The 17,508-nt window shown below is 32.5% G+C and overlaps 8 protein-coding genes across 8 annotated transcripts; 6 read left to right on the top strand and 2 right to left on the bottom strand.

Moving 5' to 3' along the window:
* The first annotated feature begins 617 nt into the window (after nucleotides 1-617).
* Nucleotides 618-2,496, top strand: BX664DRAFT_324015 (uncharacterized protein). The gene is made up of 7 exons (XM_051543751.1): nucleotides 618-654; nucleotides 731-826; nucleotides 892-1,317; nucleotides 1,394-1,525; nucleotides 1,611-1,700; nucleotides 1,752-1,805; nucleotides 1,891-2,496. Exons 1-7 carry the CDS (start codon nucleotides 622-624, stop codon nucleotides 2,440-2,442), a joined length of 1,383 nt encoding a protein of 460 aa, XP_051402678.1. The 5' UTR covers nucleotides 618-621; the 3' UTR covers nucleotides 2,443-2,496.
* A 1,328-nt stretch (nucleotides 2,497-3,824) lies between these two features.
* Nucleotides 3,825-5,668, top strand: BX664DRAFT_324013 (uncharacterized protein). The gene is made up of 7 exons (XM_051543750.1): nucleotides 3,825-3,899; nucleotides 3,993-4,088; nucleotides 4,182-4,601; nucleotides 4,660-4,794; nucleotides 4,870-4,953; nucleotides 5,018-5,071; nucleotides 5,141-5,668. The coding sequence occupies exons 1-7, from the start codon at nucleotides 3,867-3,869 to the stop codon at nucleotides 5,597-5,599; spliced, it is 1,281 nt and encodes a 426-aa protein (XP_051402677.1). The 5' UTR covers nucleotides 3,825-3,866; the 3' UTR covers nucleotides 5,600-5,668.
* Nucleotides 5,669-6,082: 414 nt separating this feature from the next.
* BX664DRAFT_324008 (major facilitator superfamily domain-containing protein) lies at nucleotides 6,083-7,564 on the top strand. The gene is made up of 3 exons (XM_051543749.1): nucleotides 6,083-6,948; nucleotides 7,009-7,178; nucleotides 7,250-7,564. Exons 1-3 carry the CDS (start codon nucleotides 6,186-6,188, stop codon nucleotides 7,424-7,426), a joined length of 1,110 nt encoding a protein of 369 aa, XP_051402676.1. The 5' UTR covers nucleotides 6,083-6,185; the 3' UTR covers nucleotides 7,427-7,564.
* Nucleotides 7,565-7,598: 34 nt separating this feature from the next.
* Nucleotides 7,599-9,216, top strand: BX664DRAFT_324003 (uncharacterized protein). Its single transcript, XM_051543748.1, has 7 exons — nucleotides 7,599-7,812; nucleotides 7,897-7,991; nucleotides 8,069-8,107; nucleotides 8,205-8,301; nucleotides 8,388-8,441; nucleotides 8,525-8,667; nucleotides 8,718-9,216. Exons 1-7 carry the CDS (start codon nucleotides 7,639-7,641, stop codon nucleotides 9,106-9,108), a joined length of 993 nt encoding a protein of 330 aa, XP_051402675.1. The 5' UTR covers nucleotides 7,599-7,638; the 3' UTR covers nucleotides 9,109-9,216.
* A 226-nt stretch (nucleotides 9,217-9,442) lies between these two features.
* On the top strand, nucleotides 9,443-10,703 carry BX664DRAFT_355804 (putative zinc-type alcohol dehydrogenase-like protein). The gene is made up of 2 exons (XM_051547849.1): nucleotides 9,443-10,003; nucleotides 10,065-10,703. Exons 1-2 carry the CDS (start codon nucleotides 9,562-9,564, stop codon nucleotides 10,655-10,657), a joined length of 1,035 nt encoding a protein of 344 aa, XP_051402674.1. The 5' UTR covers nucleotides 9,443-9,561; the 3' UTR covers nucleotides 10,658-10,703.
* Nucleotides 10,704-11,494: 791 nt separating this feature from the next.
* On the bottom strand, nucleotides 11,495-12,968 carry BX664DRAFT_323997 (WD40-repeat-containing domain protein). The gene is made up of 8 exons (XM_051543747.1): nucleotides 12,943-12,968; nucleotides 12,770-12,841; nucleotides 12,541-12,710; nucleotides 12,356-12,466; nucleotides 12,155-12,288; nucleotides 12,017-12,094; nucleotides 11,779-11,911; nucleotides 11,495-11,701 (listed from the first exon to the last, which is right to left on the bottom strand). The coding sequence occupies exons 1-8, from the start codon at nucleotides 12,951-12,953 to the stop codon at nucleotides 11,625-11,627; spliced, it is 786 nt and encodes a 261-aa protein (XP_051402673.1). The 5' UTR covers nucleotides 12,954-12,968; the 3' UTR covers nucleotides 11,495-11,624.
* A 1,033-nt stretch (nucleotides 12,969-14,001) lies between these two features.
* BX664DRAFT_311387 (velvet factor-domain-containing protein) lies at nucleotides 14,002-15,159 on the top strand (the record flags this gene model as incomplete). The annotated part of the gene is made up of 5 exons (XM_051542575.1): nucleotides 14,002-14,154; nucleotides 14,200-14,369; nucleotides 14,522-14,824; nucleotides 14,905-14,990; nucleotides 15,059-15,159. 5 exons carry the CDS (start codon nucleotides 14,002-14,004, stop codon nucleotides 15,157-15,159), a joined length of 813 nt encoding a protein of 270 aa, XP_051402672.1.
* A 187-nt stretch (nucleotides 15,160-15,346) lies between these two features.
* Nucleotides 15,347-17,356, bottom strand: BX664DRAFT_323995 (uncharacterized protein). The gene is made up of 7 exons (XM_051543746.1): nucleotides 17,304-17,356; nucleotides 17,139-17,234; nucleotides 16,623-17,057; nucleotides 16,435-16,569; nucleotides 16,252-16,341; nucleotides 16,141-16,194; nucleotides 15,347-16,057 (listed from the first exon to the last, which is right to left on the bottom strand). Exons 1-7 carry the CDS (start codon nucleotides 17,334-17,336, stop codon nucleotides 15,455-15,457), a joined length of 1,446 nt encoding a protein of 481 aa, XP_051402671.1. The 5' UTR covers nucleotides 17,337-17,356; the 3' UTR covers nucleotides 15,347-15,454.
* Nucleotides 17,357-17,508: the final 152 nt, after the last annotated feature.

Genomic DNA, 17,508 nt, shown 5'->3' with positions numbered 1-17,508 from the left:
AAGACGATTTATCGAAATTTTATCTGAAATGAACTTATTCTATAGTCATCATTCTTTTTTTTTTTTATATATAGATTAGAAAAAGCCAAAAAACATGTGATATATTTCGTCTTTTTTTTTTTTTTTGTTCGCATAGGGAACTCAATTTATATTTTGATCAATGATGATTTTTTTTTTTTTTTTCTATTGGATAGAAAGATATTAAAAAAGTTTCATTTGTTATATTATTTTGGATATAGTTTTGGTTAGTGATACCTTTATAGTTCCATGGAATGTATTTCTTTCTTTCTTTTTTCAAGAGCATAAGGTTGAATAGAGTGTTTCCATAAAAGGATTAGATAGCTCAATCACCAGTTACTGTTCTCTCTCTCTCTGCAGGAAAAGGGGTGGCGCCAAGAGATGAAACGCCGATTTTTTGACGATGAGCCACAATAAAATTCTTGAAAGGGAAAAGTAGATCTTTTTTTTTTTTTTTTTTTCAATATGCGCGTAGTTTGTTTATGGTGAGCCAAGCCTATCATCTTTGTGTCGCACATGACTAGGTTGTTTGTACTCCTATAAATAATTCAAAGAATCTTTTTTTTTTTTCATTTTTCTTCTTTTTCTGTCTTTTATTCAAAAATGCATTTTATTTTCGAGGCATTACATCGAAGAGTAAGCCTTTGTTTTTTTTTTAATTCATCATCATTATATATATATATATATTTGACATTTTCTTAATATTATTTAGCCTTTAGAATCAAAATCATTAGCTAGAGCTAGAGGGTTCACAGCAGTTCTTATGTCATGTTGTTTTCTCGCTTATTTTGGTTACTTGTTATATCAGGTAAATATAATCATATAATCATATTACCTTATGTAATTAAAACTCTTTTTTGAACTTGATATCAGATCTACGCTGATCAAACATTATTGCTCATCTCCACAAGCAATATCCCTGATACAGGATATACATCACCAGATATTGAGATGTGTGTAGTAGGTAGTGATTTCGCCATCACTTCTTGTGCACTGATCGATATGGCATATAATGAAACTGTCGTACCTGGATGTGCCGGTTTTATTAATCCAGGTTCATCCGCTGTCTATGGAGAATGGTGTAAAGTCTTTCAAGCCAATGATAGTCGAGTGATGTTTGGAACCGAAGGGAACATGAATCTAGTACGTAGAGTGGATATTTATTGGTCTATCAATAACGTTACAGCAGTCAGTGCTTCTAGTCTTGCTATGCCTAATGTAGCCATCACTACTTATGCTCAAGAATTTTCTCCCTGGAGAATATCTCCTTTTGACATACAACAATTGTTACCGGAACAGGTAAATGTTTATCATTCATCATCATACGATAACTCATCTTTTTTTTTTTTTTTTTTTTTTTTTGGTATACTATTAGAAAGGTACCTGGAATAGTCTTCAGCTTCAAAAATATGTTTCTACTTCATCTTTAAATGATACGACGATGATCTACTTTGAGCCCTCACGTTATCGCGCATTGAAACGAAATGCATTATCAGTGATTGGTTTGGTAAGATAAGAGAAAATATACAAGCATCTAGTTTTAATCCCTTCAACTTTTTTTTTTTTTAAAAAAAAAATACTATAAAATATAGAATAATACCTTTTATGATATTGATTCCATTCAAACCAATCAATATGCTTGGGAACTCAATCATCTATCTCCCGATTTTGAAAAATATGGAGTAAGTGCAACATTTCTTTTTTTTATTATTAATTCTGATCATTTATTTTAGAATTATCAAGGTCAATTTGGATTGGCATTAAAAACAAGTAATTTTCAAGTTCAGGTAATATCATCCCATCATCATCCATTCATCCCTTCGTAACCACCTTTTTTTTTTTTTTTTTTTTTTTTTTTTTTTTTTTTTGTAGACAGAACAAAGACAGCACACGGTATTATCATTATTAGCTTTAGGTGGTGGTGCCTATGGCGCAATGACAGCATTGTATATTCTTTTATTTGGTACACCACGATTAACGCCATTTGGAGTCAGTCATAATTTATCCATGTGGTTCTACCGTGGTCGTAGTAAATTATCACGATCGAAAAATCATCAACAACAACAACAACAGGAAAATTATTACGATACGCATCATATAACAAATGAAAAAACAATAGCAATAGATGAAGAAGATTTATTATCATCCACTCGACCACCTTCCGATTCTGATGTTTATGAATTAATGTATCAAGATTCAAAGCCATTACAACAATCATCATCCTCATCATTGGAACGAACAGAAACAAATAGACAATTAGAATCACGTGTAGAAGAATTAGAAATGATTCTACGTGAATACTTTTTAAATGTAGAATATTTGGATGCTTTAAGGTTGAGACGACAAGAAGCATTACCAGTATATCAACAAAATCCATCAAACCCAACACCAACACCAAGAAAATCAATAACAGGAAAAGATTAATTAAATTATTTTATTGTATAATAAAAAAATAATACCCCCCTTGGTCTAATTTTCTATCACATTTGATAAAATATTCAAAACCCCCTTTTGTCCCTAAAAATTAACAATCATGCGTCTTTGGTTGGCGTAAATATTTTTTTTTTTCTTTTCGGCTTAGCTTTCTTTTTATTTATCTTTTTCAATTTTTATCTTTTTCTTTTCTCTTTCTCTCTTTTATCACTTTTTATTTGTTGAATGACAAGATGCATTTTATCATAGAAGCATGACATCTAAAAATAAGTCGAATATGAATCTTTTATAAAGGCCTAATTCTCAGTATGATGCCATTCTATAAAGTGAAGTGATGTCAGCTCGTCATTTAGTTTGGTAAGTCAGACGATATCTTCAAAATAAAAACTTATCCTCCTTCTTTTTCTTCTTCTTTAGACTGGACAATATGGGGAAGCTGAATTCGTTAGAACAAGTTAGCATAATTGGCCTTTGTGTCCTGGTAAAGCGTTGACCAATCGTAATGACATATATAAAGATGAAAAAGGATACAACAAACGATGATAACGATACTGGTATTATCAACTACTTCTTCTTTCTTCAATACATATCATGACATCACCATTCTTCCTCTGGAACTGCTGGAAGAAATAAACAGCTATTTAACACCTCGAGATCGATATCAACTGGTTTTACTTGACAAGACGTCAAGTAAAGTATTCAAACAATTCCTATACCACTTGATCACGTTCAACAGCTGGTATCAAGTGGAGAAAATTTTATATAACATGGAAAAACCCTTTTGATCTTTTATATTTTTACCATTTTACTGTCACGATATATATTTTTGGAACGAACTTACATCACGAAGCTCACTTTTACGAAAATCCCTGCAGATCTCATACCACAACGCGATACCTTGTTTCATTCCAGTTACACCTGATGCAAAAGGCGGAAGATACGAAGTACGGAATATTCAAGTAAGGCTCTCTTGTCTGGATCTTGTCAAGCATGTACATAGAGGGCTTTTTACTCATGGTGGCTAACATTTAGAATAATGTATCTCGACTACAATGGCAACATCGACAAAGCTTCCAAATAGTATAGTTCTCTTTTTTTTTTTTCCTATTTTATCAATAAAGGTCACTCTTGTCTTTATTATGCTATATGTGATGTTTAAAAAAGGGGGTGATCTGAAGATGTGAAAAGATGAAGGCAGGGGATCCAATAAAGTGTAATACCCCCCTCTCTCTATAAGCACTAGTTTTCTCTGTACCACTTTTGCATCACTCGAGAAATGTTTAAACCCCCCCTTGTGCTCCTAAAAATTATGCGTCCCTAATAATTTTCTTGGGCTTAGCCGACTCTTTTTTTTATTTTTCTTTTTAATTTATTTTCCCTCTCTTTTTCTCTCTTTTGTCTCTTTGAATGACAAGATGCATTTTATTGTAGAAGCATGGCGTCCAAAAGTAAGTTTAATATTTTTATAGACTCATAGGTTTTGATCTATTTGAACGTATCCTGTTTTTCATATACTTTAATATTACTTTATTTTCTTAAAGCCTTTAGAATCCAAAGCTTTGACAATCAGTCGTGGTATAGTCAGTACGATGATGGGGATCGCGTTTTTATGTTATTGTGGTTATCTAATACAATTGGTAAAGAAAAAGGAAATACACTTCATTATTGATTATTTTCTTGTAACTGACCTTCCCCCTTTTTTTTTTTTTTTTTTTAAAAAAAAAAAAAAGCTTGTAAATGACAAACGACTTCTATTGACTAGTAGCGAACAGATCCCAGACACAGGTTACGAGTCACCCGATGTAGAGCTATGTTCTCAAAGGTCTACGTTTACGATTGCAAAATGTACCTTGATCGATATGCATTGGGTGGCGACAGATATACCAGGATGTACGCCCTATATCATTGATGGTAATCAAGATGATCCGACCACTCACTGTAAAGTGTTTACAGCTAGACAACATGGACTTCAATTTCGGAACAATGGGAGCGACGATACAAGTATTCAACGTGTCGATATTTATTGGAAAATGGATAATATCACTGCTTTTGAACAAGTCACTTTAGCTGTACCTACCTTGGCTCTCCAATTTTATGCTGCTTCGTTCAGTCCATGGCGTCAATCCGATATTGCTCATATTCCACAACAGGTAAATATATAAAGTTGATTCATTGTTCGTAAGTTGATTCATGTTCGTGTGTATATAGCAAAATGCAATTGATGAAGCGAAACAAGGAAAATACCGTGCGACTACCATACAAAATTTTACAACCAACATCTATTTTACTCCCAACAAGTATCGCGCTATTCCACCCGGTGATGGAAGCTCGTTATTTGGATTGGTAAGTCCAAATATAATGATATCTTCAAAATATAAACTTATCCTTCTTATCTCTTTTTTTTTTTTTACATGTTAGACTGGACAATATGTGGATATTGAGACCATTGAAACAAATCAACATAATTGGCCTTTGCATCCAAGTATAGCTTTGACAAATGGTGTAAGTGGGATGGATAATCTTGTATATATACATATATTCATTTGTTTTCTTTGTTCATTGATAGGAATATCATGGATTCTTTACTTTTCAATTAGCGTCACCGACAATAGATGTCAGAGTAAGTAGAAAAGAAAAGAATGGAACAATGACTCACTTTTTTTTTTTTTTTTTTTTTTTTTTTGAAAAGAGGGAACAGCGTCAACATACAATACTTGCTGCTTTGGGAATGGCCGGTGGTGCCTATGGCATCATGGTCACCTTATTTATCGCTATATTTGGAACACCAAGGATATCTGCTTTTGGATTGATTCATCGTGTGGACCATTGGTGTGGGAAAAGTCAATGGACAAATGAAAAAGAAAAACACGATATTGACAGCAGTGACAATGATCATAAAGATATTACCAGCAAATTAGCCATCGACGAACGACAACGCCCACATTCTAATCACTCTTCTGTAGAACTTCTTGCTATATCACAACGAAATAATACACACGCATCTTCATTACCACTTACAACAACAACATTGACTTTGGAAGAACGGATGGATTATTTGGAAGGCATGCTTCGTGAATACTTTGTCAATGTGGATTATCTAGATGGACTACGGCATCGGCATATGGTAGTGAAACAACAATCCCCTTAGTTAGACATTAATGATTCCCTCATCGTATATTCCTTTATTATATCATGTATTCTTGAATAAACAGTACCCTTTTTTTTTTTTTTTTTTTTTTAAAAAAAAGATAATATTTCCATGACAACAATGCCTCAGATGAAACAAGATATGTTGTCAATCTGAATAAAAAGAACCATCTTTTATTTATTCCGTCCATGATCTTTCTTTTTTTCCGTCTCTTTTGCTGATATAAATGCTTTCAACAAGACTTGAAAGGATTGATGAAGAATCAGAGAGTGATATTTCCTCAACACTCCATCGACAAGCAACGTTGATGGATTTGTATGATGAACAAGTCATTTCAGCAACCAAACCAGCTCGCTTTCCAAGCATCAATCAATCAGGTTGGTTATCCGTGATTGCTGCCTTTTTGGTTCTTTTTTATGACTTTGGTATTATTTTCTCGTAGGTGTTATATGATATAATCCACTTCATTTTACAAATTCCTTTTTTTTTTTATTTTATTGTTATCATTAGGTTTGGGACATTTCAAAAACTGTAAGTGATTTTATTTTTTTTAAAAAAAAAAATCACTTACATTTTTTTTTTTTGAATGGGATTCAGATATGTGGAGGAGGTATTTCATGATCAAGTGACAACGTTCCAAATTTCGTTTGTGGGCACATTAGCATCATCATGTCTTCTTTCTGGTGGATTGTACATGACACCGATCATAGAGCGAATTGGAGCACGACTGGTGATGATATGTGGCACGGTGATGGCCCCGTTAGGTCTGGTTCTAAGCAGTTTCAGTACATCACCTTGGCATGTGTTTGTGACGCAGGGAGTAGTGTTTGGTGTGTTTGCAGGATGGACGTTCACAGTCAGTGTAGGGTTACCTGCCCAATGGTTTTCATCTCAACGACGTGGATTGGCTACAGGATTATCATCCGCAGGCGCAGGCATAGGTGGCGTGTTCTTTGGTCCTGTGACGCATACCTTGATCAGTCATCTAGGCTACAGACGATCTCTCTTGGTATTAGGTGCCATTGGTTGGGTATTATTGGGAACGGCGACGGCTTTACTAAGAATACCATCATTATCATCATCATCATCATCAGTCACTAGACAAGAAGTGAATCATCCTGTGTCATTTTACATTCTATTGGTATTTTCTTTTTTGATCACTTTTGGTTATTTTTTCCCGTTCTTTTCTGTTCCACTGTATGCTGGATTCCTTGGTATGGATGATGATCAAGGTGCCACTTTGATTTCGGTCATGTCCGCAATGAATGCAGTGGCAAGGATTATGATGGGTTGGACGGCAGATAAGATAGGTGGTATCAATACTCTTTTTATTACTACATTTTGTTCAGGTATATTCAAAGTAGGATGAACGATGTTTTTTTTTTTTTATAATGGATCATTTATGATAGGACTTTTTTCAAGTTTGATTTGGCAATTTTCCCATACATATGGTATCTATGTTGTATATTGCGTTTGTATAGGGTTCAGTAGTGGTACTTTTGTTTCTTTGTTACCTATTATTGTAACAGATTTGGTGGGAACTCAAGCATTACCTAAATATCTCAGTTTATGTTACGCGGTAAATGGAAGATTCAAAAAAAAAAAAAAAAAGAATGATTTTTTATATTTAACTCTTTTTTTTTTATGTAGATGACAATGTTTGGTAATCTATTTGGTAGTCCTATAGCAAATACATTATTAGAACATTATAATTGGACGGTTGCTATCCAATATACTGGAGCAGTTTCTATCCTGGCTTCATTGAATCTTCTTGTTCTACGTTACATTCGTTATGATGGTGATGATTCCATATGGAGAAAAGTATAGATTACAGTTTGGATATCTTTTTTTTGTTATCTTTTTGATTTGGTGGTCTGTTACACATTGAACTCCGAATTTATCTCTCTTAAAAAAAAGCCTTTTCTTTTGCATAATAAAACCTGTGTACTCCTCCTTAAAAAAAAATCTTTTTTTTTCTCACCTTTTGTTTATTAGTTTTTCTTTTTTTTCTTTTTTTATTTATTTATTTTTTTAGTAGTATGGCCCCTAGTTTGGAACATATCATTACCGAGATTCCTGTTATTAATCTTGATGACATGAACAATGATTTAGAAGGAACTGCTTCCAAAGTTCTCTCAGCGGCAAAGGATGTTGGTTTTTTATTCATACGGATCCCTCCAGAACAAAAGGAACATTTGACTATGTTTGAAAAGGCAAATAATAAAAAAAAAGAGATAGTTTTGTTTTATAATTAAAGTAAATATATACTTTTATTGATTAACAACTTATATTATTAGAGTCAGGAGTTTTTTTCTATGCCTATGGACCAAAAATTGAAATATTTACGTGATATCAATACAAATGTTGGTTACAGCGCCATACGCCAAGAAAAGTAAGTATTAGTAAAATCCATATGCAAAGTATGATACCTTCTGATTTTACTATTATTCTTACTATTATTATTTTTAGAGTGGATCCTGAACATAGTACTAAAGGGGATTTAAAAGAGTAAGTCAAGTGGGATTGACCATAAAAGGCATGCGGCTTTGAAGAAAAAAAAAAAAAAGAAAAGAAAAGAAAAGAAGAAACTAACTAATTTTTATAGATCTTTTCATATTGGGCGTTTGGTCAATGGGAATCCTGTTCAAGACTTGCCTCCAGTGTTTGCAAAGAATTTGGATTTGATTCGTCAGTTTCAAAACGTAGGTAACAGTTATAATATGTTTTAGATATAGTTCACAGACTTTCTTTTTTTTTTTTAATATGATCGTGGAATGATCATATATAGCTTTGCAATACGATTGCATGCAATATCATGGAATGTTTGGCCATAGCACTCAAAGTAAACTATATAAAATGGAATAATAATAATAAAAAAAAAAAGCTTGGCAGTTTTATTTATTTATTTATTTATTTTTTTGGAAGATTCCTGATGATCAAGGCGGAAGAACCTACTTTTCTAAAAAGTACTTGGACGATACAGAACCAAATGATGTTTTACGCGTGTTACATTATCCACCCAAATCTGAAAACAAGGAGGATCAAAAAGAAGAAATACGTATTGGAAGGTAAAACTGTTAAATGAAAGAATCATGTAACTCATGTACTTTTCTGATAGACATTCTGATTATGGACTGATCACACTTTTATGGCAACGACAAGTGGGAGGACTTCAAATTCAAAGCAATCAAGAAATGGATGATCCCAAGAAAATGACATGGGTAGATGTACCGGTGAGAGAGGATTGTATTGTGGTTAACATGGGGGATTGTCTTCAATATTGGACTAACGGTTGTATTCGGTCTACCAAACATCGTGTTGTTTTTCGTCCTGACACTTTACAAACACCTCGGTATAGCATGGCTTACTTTGTTCAAGGTGGCGCTATCGCATTAGATCCTGTGCCTAGTGATCAAATTCCTTCCAATCCTACTACCTCCCTTCCTTTCCGTACATCTGGTGATTATCTCAAACATCGACTCTCTTTGACTTATGGTGATGCTTATTAATTCTTTCTGATAGTTATTGTTTTATATTATTTTATTCTTGTGATTGGATAGTATATATGATGAAGTTTATTTTGAAAATAAAAATGATATCATTGAAATCTGGGCAAATGATTGGATAATATTTTTTTTTTTTTTTTTTTTTTTTTTGAACAGCATACATACTGGATGATACTTTATCTTTGATGGTATGGCAAGTACAACAGAAAATCTTGGGTGATTTTTTTTCCAAACATGTCTCTGCAAGGGAAACTACTAAACTGGAAAACAATCTTTTTTTTTTTTTTTTTTTTTTTTTTGTGATAACACATCGGAAAATCGATCTGACGAGAGGATTAATAAGCACACGGGCCATTAATAAGCTAAGAACAAGTGATTGTAAACATAAATCTAGATAAAAAAGGAAGAGTTTTTTTTTTTTTCTTCTTCTTTTGCCATTATTACTCCATCAGTAAAATGTCAAAACAAATTGTATACCGTAATAGTGGTAATAAAAGCTATAAGGACATCAAGTCGCGTGAGGAGCCGATTCCAGATATCGATGGACATGAAGTATTGATCAAAATCAAGGCTGTTACTCTGAACTACCGAGATCTTGTGATAGCTGATGGTAGCTATCCTGGTCCTGTCAAAGCAAACTATGTGCCATGTTCCGATGGAGCTGGTGAAGTGATCAAAGTTGGATCATCTGTACAAAACGTTAAAGTGGGTGATCGAGTGGTTATCCCATTTTATCCTACAAATTTTTATGGTGTTTCAAAGAATGTGGGGAATGGCACTGGCGCCGTTGTAGATGGGGTGCTTCAGCAATATAAAACTGTTTTAGGAGAAAGTGTTGTAAAAATCCCAGATGATACTCATCTATCTTATGGAGAGGCTGCTTCTTTGGTATGTACTGGTAAGTTTGATTCTTTTTTTTTTTTTTTTTAAAATGAACTAAAAAAAAAAAAAAAAAATAGGTGTGACAGCTTGGAATTCTTTATATGGTGCGATACGTTTTACAGCTGGTCAATCTGTTCTTCTTCTTGGTACTGGAGGAGTATCGATCACTACATTGGTTTTGGCTCGTGCAGCTGGTGCAGTGACCATCATCACATCTTCTTCGGATGAAAAATTAAAATATGTCAAGGAAAAATATGGGGTAGATTACACCATCAATTACAAAACGCATCCTGATTGGGAAAAAGAAGTGCTTCGATTAACTAAAGGCGAAGGTGTGGACTTTGTGATTGAAAATGGTGGGGCTGGTACCATTGCTAAATCCATTGCGTCCATCAAACGTGGAGGTCAAATAGCCATCGTCGGTTTCTTAGCTCAACCCACCGAGATGCCCAATGTGACTTCCTTGGTATTATCCAAATCTTGCTCCATCAGAGGGATTTCTGTTGGCTCTAAGCAACAAATGGAAGAATTGGTTCAGTTTGTCCACGTCAAAAAATTACACATGCCTGTGGAAAAAGAGTTTGATTTTTCTGATGATCAAGTACAAGCTGCATTTCAATATTTGGGAAGTGGGGCTCATGTTGGCAAGGTGATCATTAATGTAGATTAAATTCATATGATCAATAAAAAAATTCATTTTCTTCCATGCATTAGCCAAAATAGCTCCGATAAAAAGTTACAATTTCTTTTCTCTTTCTTTCCTATTTTTATTTTTTATTTTATCTATCCGACTCTTTTTATTTTCTTTTTTTCATCTTGACTTTTTAGATCATCTTTTATTCATATAGGGAACATTCAAGTTATGCTTCCATAATAACTTTTTTTTAGTCACTCTTAGTTGTTTATTCAAGTGTAAGTATGATACTAAATGGAAGTTTGTTGTTTTTAGTTTCACAAATGAAAAGGAACAAAATGGAATGGATTCTTATGAACATTATTTTTTTTTTATTTGTTATCTTTTAGATTTTTTATTACAAACGTCGTTTCTTTTCAACAAGGTACAACCATCCATTTGATATCAATAGCAAGCAAAGCAGTCTCTATCATGATCTATGTAGATTAGAATAGGCTTTGGTAGATTATTTAGACGAGAGATACAACAAGAATGGAATATTACGACAAGGGTTACAGGGTAAAACAGTATGATGGGTATTACGGTCGGAAAAGAATATACGACAGTATTGGATATACGGCAGGATAGGAAAAGCTTTTAAGTGTAGTTTAGCGTAGTTTCGTTTACATGCAGTATACGTTGAAATAAACTATGATATTTTGTCACCGTTATCTTTTACGATCCTTCTTTGATGACGATCATATTCAGAGACACTCCCTGCTATGGAAACAAATTCATTGAAAGTTATTGACCAATAATGTTCGTTTGATCGATTGGAAGGCAATAGATTGAATTTACATCATTGTTATCACTATTTCAAATTTACATTATGATCCCATCTTTTTTCCTTTTATTCACTAATAATTATATATACACAAAAAAAAAAATTCGATAAATAAGAAATATACATTGTAATAATACTAAACGAATGAAATCAACTACACTATAAATAAATGAATACGGCTTATAATAAAGAGCCTCCTGGGAATCGTCGTCTTGTACCAGTATCTATTTCATATTCCAGTATAGCATTTTCGAGACCTAATAAAAACATGTCATTTGTCAGTTAGTTGAAAAAAAATTCGTGTTAAATAAAAAAAAAAAAAAAAAGGACTTACCAACAAACATACTATGACTATCAGGAGAAAAAGAGAGACCAGTAATAGGTGTGTCTTGACCAGCAGGGCCTACCCGAAGTGTTTGTTGAGAATTGAAAGTTCTTGCGTCGATTATACTCACATGAGATACATGCTAAAAATAATAATAATAAGAACAATAATAGTACATCCAAATGAGTCATTGAATAATCATGGATTTTTCAAATCTTTTTTTTTTTTTTTTTTTTTTTTTTTTTACCTCCGAGTAAGCTAATAGATCCACAGCTCCAGTTTGTGTAAACTTGACACATCTTGCAGCATTCTTTGTAATAGTTGTCTAATTAAAAAAAAAAAAAGAATGTTAAAAGAAGAGGAGGATGATAGATATCATACTTACATGTTCACCACCAAATTTGCATAAAGGTAATTGACTTCGAATATCCCATACATGAACTGTACCATCCTGACTTGCTACTGCAAATTTATCTGAAGAATGATTCCAAGAAATAGAAAAATTGGCGTCACGAGATACTAATTGTAATATAAAATTGAGTTCCTTTTTTTTTTTTTCCTATCCAGTTTCTTTTATATATATTACCTGCCATAGTTGATGTTAATTCATAATGTCCATTTGAGTTTACTTTGAAAAGATGAATATTATTATCATCACCCACGGAGACCATCATTGATCCATCAGGACTAACAGAAGCTATATTGAGAATAATAAAAGGAAGTGAGTATGAGTTGGTGTAAATAGATAATAATAATAAAAAGAGTATTTACAGTGATTGACAGCCGTACGAAAATCAATGGTTTCTAAAAGTTGAAGTAAAGGAGCGGAAAATACGCGAATGGTAGCATCATTGTTAGCAACTAACAGTCGAATATCTTCACCAAATTTCGTAAAACAAAGACCATTGTTGATAGTACAACTTGGTGAAGTAGCAATACTCCTAATTAAGAAGAAAAGAATATTGAATATATTATATATAAAATAAAAAATATAACTTACACTTGATAATCACTATTGAGATCACGTAAAGTTAAATCACCACGTTGTCCACCAGCAGCCCAATAACCATAACTATATTAAAAAAAAAAAAAAGAATAAATATATCACATGTTTTCTTTTATGCGTGTGACCGGAGTTTGGCACAAAACGAATGAATATGATTTTTTTTTTACCCAGTAGTCATACAAGTTGGTGGATAACCCATGTCTCTGATTAAATGTTGTCTTTGTCGAGTTTTGTAATTATACTAGATCATAAAAAAAAAATTAAAAACATTAATTAAAAAATATATAAAAAAAAAAAAAGGAAATCATCTTTACTCGATAAATATCTTGACCAGCTGGTACAATAAGTTCATGTTTTGTCAAATCAGGTAAAGTTAATACTAAATCTCGTAATTGCCAATGATGAATAGTCACTCTTTGTTCATGCACTTTCGGTTTAGGTTTAAGAAAAAGGGTAGATCCATCACTATTTTTTTTTGAACTTTGGGGTAAATATTTTCCTTTTTTTTTTTTATTTCTATTCTTCTTTTTCTATTTTTACCTAGCTACAAGTGTTGAATCCACTACTGTCATTCTTTTTTTTTTTTAAATGAGAAAAAGAAAGAAAATAAAAAATATATAAAAAAAAAGAAAGAACCGGGATTATTATTTTATTTTGTCTTGCTTGAATTTTTTTTTTTTGTTTCCATTGTTTCAGTATTTAAACATTGGATACTGAGTTCTAAAAATTAGAATAAATTGGGATTCACATTTTCCTTTTGAACAGATGAAATCTCGACCAAATTTGGAAAAGAAGAAGAATTACTTTTATATATAATAATGACCGGGACGGACTATCAACATATTAAACGGGATGTACTAGAAACTTTGGAAATCCCACATGGTGCAGATGATAACCAATTCTCCTTTTTTCTTCTTATTATCTCCTTCATAGAAAGAAAGAAAAAAAATATATATATTTTTATTAATAATAATAAAAAAAAAAAGAAAAGAATTGGAATCAATTATACATGTGTCACTTTGAAAAGGTTGGGGAGAAATAACGTGTACAGAAAAGCAATCTCAGTATAGGGTTTTTTTTCAAGCCACGACTTAAAAATAAATAAATAAATATCAATCAACCCAAATTACCGGATTTCTTTAGAGTCCCTAGGTTTTTTTTTTCTCCCTTTTTTTTCATTTCTTTTTTTTTTCTTTTTTTTTCATTTCTTTTTTTTTCGTTTCTTCATGAGTGATCCTCAACAACAAGACATTCAATCATCATTTTCTTCAGAATTACCAGCACAATGGAAATCATCTGCTATTCCACTTAATCGAAGAGAACAAGTTCATCGTTATGTTGGAATTATCCCTTATCCATCCAATCAAACTTCTGCGTTCGTAAAAAAAAAAAAATAAAAAAAAAAGAAAAAAATAAGGAAATAGTTACTAATCTTAACTTGTCACAGAAATAGAAAATATCAACTCATTATTATGGAACAACCACAACAATGCCGGATGTCTGGATTTGGAGAAAAAGATCGACGACCTATTGATCCCGCACCAATTATTCAATTGATGATTTATGATGAGAATGATCAACCCATCGATTTAAAGTAATTATATAAAAAAAAAAAAAAAAGAAAAAAAAAGGGAAAAGTGTCGTAGAATGAAAAATAATCGTGATGAGATCTCTCGCGCGCAAATAAAATGTGTTACTCTATATTCGCTCATTTCCTTTTTTTCTCTTTTTTTTTTTATATTATAGAGAATGTCCTCTTTGTGTATTACATGCATCGTTATGGTCAAAAGATCATCTTGAACCATTGGATACCGTACAAACCGTTCGTCAAAACCTATCATTTCCATCATCCTCGACATTAATATCATCATCCAGTTGTTTCACAGCATCTTCAAACCAAGTACGTGCCATGACAGGTTCATTATCCAGTTCACCTTCACTGTTACGTAACCAAGAACAAGAATTAGGAATCTATTTTTCATTCCCTGATCTCAGTGTTCGTGTAGCCAATACCTATAGTTTGAGATTTGATTTGGTCATTCTATCAGAGTAAAAAAAAAATCCCACGTGTCAAAATAGAAACTTTATTTAATTGATAACGTTTTTTTTTCGTTTTTTTTTTTTTTTAGTTCATGTCAAACTGCTACCTCAGTAGCTTATATCTATTCCAATCCTTTTATTGTCTATTCAACCAAAGATTTTCCTGGTGTCAAAGGTATTCTCTTAAAAAAAAATAATAATAATAATAATAAAAAAGAAAGCTCATTTTTTTTTTCTTTATAGAATCAAGTGAGTTGGCCAAGACACTTTCCAAACAAGGTTTGAAAGTATCTGTTAAACATTCTATACGACCCAAAAAAAAGGATACCTTATCCCTAGAATAGATTTCATTTTTTTATAAAAGGCTAGTATCATCCGTTACCTTCTTTTTTTTTTTTTTCCTAATCTGCATTCAATAAAACGCTATATATATACGCTTTGCGTTTCGTTGAAACCCTCATCCTTGGAAATGTTATCTTGTAATGATATCATCATCATAACAATCAAGTTTTTTAGTGACATAAAAAAAAAAAAAGAAACAATGAAGATTTTATTAAATGTAAAGAATGTATGTATGTATGTATAAAAGAAAGATAAACTATCATAAAAAAAAAGATGTATACTATGAACAATGCACGGTTATTTCGTTCGCTGCCAGTCTTGTCCAGTGATTGATTTTCTTGTTTCAGTTGGCGCCAGGGGTAAAAAGTCATGACCAAAAGAGGTGATGGATTGGGTATGATCGGCGGTACTGCTTGAATCCTGTCGTTGCCTTAAAGCATCCAAATAATCCACATCCAAGAAATACTCACGTAAAATTGATTCTAATTCATGTACACGTGATTCCAAATGAGCAAAGTATTGTAATCGTGGTTGTGATGACTTTCGATCATTTTCAGTAGTTGGATGTTCGGTTGGGATGCTGATATGATCGGTTGAAGTGAGATCCTGAAGACTGTTGTTGCTGCTATTATCACTTTGAACACTGATATGATCCATGGGTATGAGTGGATATTTACTATTTCGAGAGTTGTTTTCATGTTGTACTACTGGTTGTTCATCTGTCTTTTTCCTTCCAAGTTTGGTCCGTCCACGATAATACCAAATGGACATACCATGAGTGAATCCAAAAGGGGTGAGTTTTGGTGTCCCATATAATACACAATAGATAGCAAAGATGACACCATAAGCGCCGCCTGATAATGCCAGAGCTGCAAGTACTGTATGTTGTCGTTGTTCAGTCTTTTTTTTTTTTAAAAAAGAAAAAAAATACAAACAAGATGAATGGACATGATTATATTTCTTTTCTTTTTTGGGATACTTACTCTTACTTCCATATCTCCAGCAGTCAACATAAAAGAAAATTCACCTTGATAATTCTAATAATAACATCCATCAGCAGTCTGTTGTAATTAGGATAAAAATTCTGATCTTACCCCGAACTTTGCGTAGTTCAGATTTGCATTATTAAGAGGCCAGTCATGTTGTGAGGTTTGAAGTGTATCAATGTCAACGAAGCTACTATTCTATAAAGTAAATAATAATAATAATAAGGCTGAGCATATGCATATACATATAAAAAAAGCACAAGCCCCTTCCTTCTTTTTGCATAAGCTTACCATGCCAAATATGGAAAGTGGATCATAAGGTCTAATAGCTCGATATCGTGCAGGAGAAAAATATATTGTACTCCAATAGTTCATAATGGTGGTGGAAACATAATGTTGTAGTTGAAGATTTCGCCATGCTGTTTGCTATTAGAAAATTCCATTGTCAGTAAAGTTAAATTTGTATATAAAAGATTTACCTGTTGTGGTATCATACGAGTAAGATCATCTGGTGAGAGTCGCCAAGTACTGAATTGAGGAGAATAAAGAGTGACAGTAACAGAAGGTGCCCAAGGATTGACTTGATTAAAAGCCGTCAAATTACTAATTGCCCAGTAAATATCTACGCGTCGAATGGTCTTGACATTAGGTTGTTGTTGTGAAGGAGTATCAACACCAAAGATGAGTTGATCTGTTTTGAATACTCTACACCACTGAGGACCTGGATTGTCGGCAGGAGAACCAGTTAAATAAGGAGTACAACCAGGTACCACTTGACTATTATATTCCATATCGATCAATGCACACGATGTGATTTCAAACGGACTTCCATAAACACACATCTCAACATCAGGAGAAGGATATGATTGTAAGTGAGTGGTTGAAATGATCAAGAGACGTTTATCTGTATATATCTAACCATAATAATAAAATAAAAAAAAAAAAAGAAATAAGAAAGAAAAGAAAAGGAAAAAAAAATTTTTTTTCAAGCTTACTTGATAAATTAAATATCCAAGGTAAGCCAAAAATGCTAGTGCCAACAAAACAGCTGACACACCTCGGGCGATAGCCAGTGATCTAGGTTCTAGTGGCTTTTTTAAAATGATAATAATAAGAATGATTGATTAGTATAAAACAGGATAGATTATAGACAACATTACCCGACGATGTAAAGCCTGAAATACAAAATGCATAGAGAAAAAAAAAAAAGAAAAAAATAAATAAATAAATAAATAATAAAAAAAAAAAAAAACAAAAAGAAAGAGAGAGAGAAAAAGAAAAAGAAAAGCAAGAATAAATAAACATAGTCTACTGTTACACAACATTCATCCAATGGAGTAAAGTAAAAAAAAAACATTTATTAAA

This window comes from Halteromyces radiatus (assembly GCF_025201355.1).
Source record: "Halteromyces radiatus strain CBS 162.75 chromosome Unknown BX664scaffold_2, whole genome shotgun sequence".
In the NCBI taxonomy this organism is placed as follows: domain Eukaryota; kingdom Fungi; phylum Mucoromycota; class Mucoromycetes; order Mucorales; family Cunninghamellaceae; genus Halteromyces; species Halteromyces radiatus.
This window is presented reverse-complemented; position numbering and strand designations above follow the sequence as displayed.